Here is a 6,312-nt window from a genome sequence, read left to right as displayed (position 1 = left end):
TGTCCGACCCAAATTTTATTTCACAAGTGAGTCAGAAAACTGGCTTAGAAACAAAGGTGTTACAATGAATGAGATTGGCTATGAAGAGACCATTTATCTTTGCAAAAAGTTTATATAAGTGTGAAGCTCTAGACAACCAAATTAGAGTGCACTTTAAAAATTGTGAAGCTCTAGACAACCAAATTAGAGTGCACTTTAAAAATTTCACCAAAAACGATTGTTTTGATGCTCAAATATCTTCAAATTGATCATCTTAGACATAAGATGCATGGACATGAGAAAAAAATAGATTTCAAGTTAATAATGCATCTTGTAAGTTTTGGAGATAATGTATCTTGTAATGTAGTTTTCAACCGTCATTTTTAAGTTTTTATAGATCAGCTCAATCTACACTATATTTAAAGCTTAATTAAAAATGAAAATATATATTAAAGCGATCACAAAGATTACCAGTATTGAAACCACATTTCTTGACACTATTAGAGGTACATTTTAATTTTGATTATTTTGAGAATCAAATCTATACAAACTGCATTTTTTATCTGTCGTACATATATGTCATAATCATTCTCACTCGTTAGATGTCAAATTGAATTATTTGAAGGGAGTCATGAAATCAAAAAATTTATTTTTTGAAATTGTTTATTCAATGACACTCTTACAATCGACTATTTTGAAATTTAAAAGGCAAGTACGATAAATAGTTTATGTAGACGTAATCCCACAATAAATAGGAGATTTGAGAATTTCTCAAGCATCAAAGATTCAATTCATCTCTCTACTTGAAAGAGTTAAAACAAAGAAGACTCCTATCATTAAAAACTTCAAGCTCTGCCATAAACCAGTCCCGTTTTGATATTATTCATTAAATGAACACAAAAAAGTTAAATTTGAACAATAACAATTGACTTGAAACATTTTTCAACTTTTGCATACTCCTTGTAAGTCTTTCCCACATATGGATTATTGCCTTCTTTGCTGTGATATAACTATACAAGAAAAGCGATTGAGGCATTATGCATTAAGAAAGCCTCTTGGGTGACATATTTTGCAGCAGCGATATTGATGTAGCGATTACAAAAATCAACAGCGGCACACCTGAATGCGAAAATTACATAATTAGAAGATAGTATAAAGCCAGTGTAGAATACCTCACTGAAGGGTTCAGAAACTCACCGAGTACTACACACGCAACTTCAAATTTGTTGAACAATGAGAACTCCAATGTGCTTCCTCCACTAGTTAACTAATCCACGACCACCACAATCACATGACAATAGAGAGAGAGAGAGTAGGTCGCATAAGATTAAGTTACTGTTCTTAACCAACTAGGGAAGGACAACCAAAAAAAGAAGTAAAATCGTATTTCATTTATTTATTAACATTCAAGATTACTCGTCACATGTTTTTTTTCCTTTTCCCAATTTCATCGATATCTGACTTAGTCACATACTCAACAAATGTTTTTTAAATATTCCCTAATTAATCTGGAATATTTTATAAATATAGCAATTTAGTGGACATATTCCCACTTATAAATCAAGAAAAAAAGGAATTCAGAATATCGTAATTCAATAAATATATTCATAGAATGAGTGTAGCTAAGATGACGATATTGAGATGGAAGAATAAAAAGACAAGAAAAAACAGAATCCGGAACGAATACATCTTAGAATACTTGGGAGTGGTTTTAATGGCGGATAGGATGGGAGAAATTAGACTTAGATGGCTATGTACAATATAGACCTAGAACACCACCAGTTAGGAGGGGTGATTCGGTTCAAGTTGAATGTTCTCGAAGGGTTAGTGAAAAGCCCAAAAAGACATGGATGGAAGCAATGAGAAGAAAAATGGTGATCTATAGTCTGATGGCGGTTATAACTCTTAATAGAATAAAATGACAGAATAGAATTCGTATAGCCGATCCTAAATAGTTGAGATAAGGCTAAGATGATGATGATGATGATATTCCCACCCAACTAATCAAATCTCTTGTAATCAGCATAATCTATGATGACATGGACAACAAGACGACGATATTATAGTTCATTTGCACAAGTTTATTTATAAAGGGAAGAGTCAAGACTTACACTCTAATTCCACAATTAATTCTGCCGACATATAACATGCATACTCCTTGGAGATAGGAAGAGGCAAGAGAAAGAAAAGCTAAACTTCTACAGAAACATCGATTTGGATCTCCCCAGTATAATAGAAGTTCCACAACTACCATAATTCAGTAGCAACTGGATCACGGAATTCACCTTTAAGAGATCCCTTGTGACAATACGTTCAAGAGAAAGCACTGCTGTGGCCGATGATGCAACAATGTAGAGTTTCAAGAAGTTTGCACGACTATTCCTCCGGCCTTTAAAGAAGCACCAATTTTCAAATGAAAAAGTCAAGGACATGGAAATTTTAAGAAGCATGTCTTCAATTTGCTTTTTGATTTTTTCAGGCAGAAGGGGGTGGTGGGCGACAGATTCTAAAAAATTAAGGTAAAAATAAAAGGAAAGGAAAAGAAATAAACAGGCCATCATTTCGCAAGCGCACCTAATTCTCCAATTATGAGAGAACCAAATCCAACAATGATTGATGCAATGAAAACTTTATTCGAACTATTCTTCCACGAGGCCGATAACAATGCACAAAGTACTCCTAAAAGTTGACTGCCTGCCTGTAAATTGAATACAAAACAATTTAAAAGAAAAACTGACAATTGAATCTTCAATTAAATTCAAAGGGTGTGCTTGACATTAAACTGAAAGAAATAGAAGAAGATGCTAATTTCAAATATGATGTTAAAGATGACCAAATATCAAGCACTACAAAAGGCATAAAATAAGACCATAGTGTCGAGTTTTAACACTTAAAGCTGATGCAGTCTCGGTCTTTTTACTGTTTGTGTACACTAGTACATCCCTTGGCATATGGAGACACCTGAATTTCACAAGTTTGCGTGTAAGCACTTCTGCAACTTAAGAAAACCATCCATGTTTCCCTGGGGAAGGCATTTGGGGTTGCCTGCCAAGTCACTCGCCTAGCACATGCCATTAATCACATAAATCCTAGCAAACTAGGCTATAAAACTGATTCCAAAAACGTGTCGAGCTAATCCTCACAAAAGAAAACTGTCAGACCCTTACTTGAAGATAGGTCAAAAGGGAGGAATTTTAGGAACTCCTCCCACCTCCTTAAACAAATTTGGAAAGGATGAAAGGGGATGGTGTGGACATGCTAGTTGACGGCAGATTGCTGCCTCTCTCGGCAGCCAAATGGTTCAAATTGATAAACCCAAGTTGAGAGTGCCTCCACTCTATGGACTTCCCTCGCCCAGGTGTGCTGGCAGGCGATTCAAAGCTGGTGAGCAACAGGAGTGCAGAGATTGAAACTAAATCTTATAGACTGAGAGACTTGTGAGAATGCCCGGCATTAGCACAACTTGGTGCGACGTGTAGTGCAGACAAACAACAGCAACTTTGGGTAACACGACACCTGAGCTGCACCAGCGTTCTTGACTAGCAACGATCATACATCCAATGCTGTCATGACATGCACTTCGCTTGAGTCAAGTGCATGGATAAGGCCTCAGGCCATGCATGTGTGGGTGATTCATGTGTAATAGCTGCTGGTGGCAGATCACATCCCTGTACATCAAAAGTCAAATAATCGAGGGTCTACAAAAGCCCCCAGCTTAGACCGTTTAAATAGGCTGAGTCCCCATTCATGCTTCTTGTCTTCTTTACATGGGTGTGTTAGTGCAGCTAGAATTGCAAAGGACAGTCCTCATGACAATAGCAATCATGGAACACAAACGCACCATATACCATGCATGTCTGAGCATGACAGGCAGAAACCATATTGCTCCTAGCATAGTTTTTGCTCATTGCTATCAACGGATAAGCTTAAGTCCAAGGAGTTGCCTTCAGACCATCATTAAAATATAGCATATGCATGTTTCACAATATTTTGTTTATTACTACAATACTAGTTGATGTTTATCGCTTGCTTTGGCTAAACCTCAAAATAATCATTTCCAATAAATGGAATAACCAACTAATTTGCAAGTACTTAGACATGAGCTAATGTGAACCAAAATTGACTAATATGCATTGAGAAATAGGTTGAGAAAATATTTTCAAACAAAAGGTTCAAAATATTATCTTTTTAAGGCTCAATATTTGTGAGATTCACACTGTTATAAAGCAGAAATGGATAGGCTTTATACAATGTCTATCAATTCCAAGCGATTGGTCATCATGAACAACTACTCAAGTTCGTGCTTCATGAAAACAACACTTGGACGGATAAAAGAAGTGATGAGGCCGAACAGTCTTCCATGGAGGCAGGACGGCCGCACACCAAGACAAAACAGTGCTTTTTCTAAAAGAGCCTCCCACTATACAACTTGCACAATGATCTGATTTTCATTCAAATAGAATTCAGGCGAGTATATAACATTAAAAAAGTTCTTGACAACTGTAGAATCATGCATATGTTTGTGATAATAACAATTGTTGGACTTACCTCACAAAGAGCATTAGAAAGCCTCAGTACATGGAAAAAGGATACATATATAAGGTTGCAATGAAAAAAAACTGCAGAATTAAGGTGCACCACAAAAATCCATTGGAAAAGGCTATTTTGATGTTGGAAACCCCCCCTAATTGATCGCCTCGACATAAAAAAGATTGGGAGCCCCAAGTAGTGCATCGTGCAACACATTATCTGGACCGTCCATTTTCACGATTTTCATGTGTAATTTTAAATTTTAAACATCCTACTTGATTTGAACCATTTTTTGTAATTTTAAATTTTATGATCAGAGATGAAAATAGATTTCAGACCATCCTAAGAATTTTTTACACCACAATATGCTAAAAGTTAGGGCTATATACAGGAAAGGATTTCCTTTAAATGGCTATCTATGGGAAAGGATTTGGAGAGGCTTAGGCACCTTACACGAGTTCCTTCTCCCTCTCTAAAGCCTCTTTCTCTCACTTAAACTTCCTTGTGAACTGGGTACAGCGAGGTGCCTCTCATCTCTGTAGGGGCCCTCCAACATCATAGGATAAGATAACAGCACTGTGTTGCCTCTCACAACACTTTCTCTCTCTAGATTTTTTTTTTTTTTGTTGACAAGGTTACATAGGAACGGAACTTGAGACATTGGGCTATGAAAACCTAGCCTCTACCGTCTTGATCCAAGCCCATTTCCTTATTCTCACTCTAGATTATCTCCTAACTCTTATTTTACACCAAGTTTGTCTTTCCTCTTATGCAATATGTTCATGAAAAACTCATTCTGAGCAAGTTTCTATCTCCAGAAAGGCAACAAAACAGACCCTGCAAATCTCTACGAATTTGGTGAGTTTGTTCCATGTTTTTGTTCATATTTTCTATCTGAAAAATTAATTGAAATTGGGGAAAAGTTTGCATGAGCAAGGAGAAAAATATAGGGCACCATTTTTAGTTTGTTAGAATGATTTGTGCTTGGCTTTGATGAGTATATACTTGTCGGAAATTAGCTTGGTGTTGCTTGGATGAGGTTTACAATAATTCCAATCAATTTGGGGCTTTGATTCTTTTGTGCGTGACAAAGTTAGAGATCTTAAAGCATTACTTTTAGAGCCCCAAATAAACTTACAGCAAGCTATTTGTGACGAGTGTTTAAAATGTGGCCACATTGCCGCATATGTAGCCGCATCATGCGAGATGTGCTGACAACCTCATTGCTTGACACCGCATATGCGCTTTGGTAGGATGCACCCGCATATGTGCCACATCCCACCGCATACGTGGCCGCATAGCACATGGCCCCCATAGGGTGCATACACGGTTTGCATGCGAAATAAAAAATACCCCCTCGAAATGGGGTATTTTGGTCTTTTTAAGCCCCGAAAAGGGGGGGAAAGGGTTTGGGGGGGTATGAGACCCCCTCAAACCACCAAAATCAGCCACATCCTTGGCCTTTAGGAGATAAAAAAAAAAGTGGCTGAAATTTTATTTTTTGAAATTCTTGGATTTTTGTCTTGGATGATCTTTGGTTGTTGATTGGTTTATTTTGGGTGTTGATTTGAGGAATTTTAAAAGAAGCTTTGAAAACAAATTGAGGGCTTCAAGGGCCAAGAATAAATCGATATTTTCTTCAAGTAATCAGTAAGTTTTTATTTCCTAGCACACTAATACTTTATTTTGGGGCAATGTCTTCTTCACAATCTTCTAGCAACAAGGATCTGGCTTGGAGATAAGCAAAACTAAAAAATCCAAAAGACCAAAATTGTGTTATTTGTACTCTATATGGAAATACTT

General features: G+C 36.7%; 1 protein-coding gene across 3 annotated transcripts in view; it reads right to left on the bottom strand.

The window, feature by feature from the left end:
- Nucleotides 1–791: 791 nt before the first annotated feature.
- Nucleotides 792–6,312, bottom strand: part of LOC18437389 (jagunal-like protein) — a 32,235-nt gene continuing 26,714 nt past the window's right edge. For 2 of the 3 annotated variants that reach the window (XR_016047805.1, XM_011626252.3), the window contains 4 exons: nt 2,554–2,677; nt 2,265–2,368; nt 1,177–1,246; nt 792–1,098 (listed from right to left, as the gene is read on the bottom strand). Coding sequence is in view for 2 of the 3 variants with exons in the window: in XM_011626252.3 (XP_011624554.1) it covers nt 1,022–1,098; nt 1,177–1,246; nt 2,265–2,368; nt 2,554–2,677 (375 nt within the window). In the remaining variant the exon portion in view is untranslated. The remainder of the gene's footprint in view (nt 1,099–1,176; nt 1,247–2,264; nt 2,369–2,553; nt 2,678–6,312) is intronic. The other variant, XM_088856024.1, reaches the window with a different exon arrangement.

This window comes from Amborella trichopoda, chromosome 13, assembly GCF_054954075.1.
Source record: "Amborella trichopoda isolate Santa Cruz 75 chromosome 13, AtrichopodaSantaCruz75HAP2 v2.0, whole genome shotgun sequence".
Taxonomy (NCBI): domain Eukaryota; kingdom Viridiplantae; phylum Streptophyta; class Magnoliopsida; order Amborellales; family Amborellaceae; genus Amborella; species Amborella trichopoda.
Note: the sequence above shows the minus strand (reverse complement) of the source record. Positions and strands in the feature narration are given on the sequence as shown.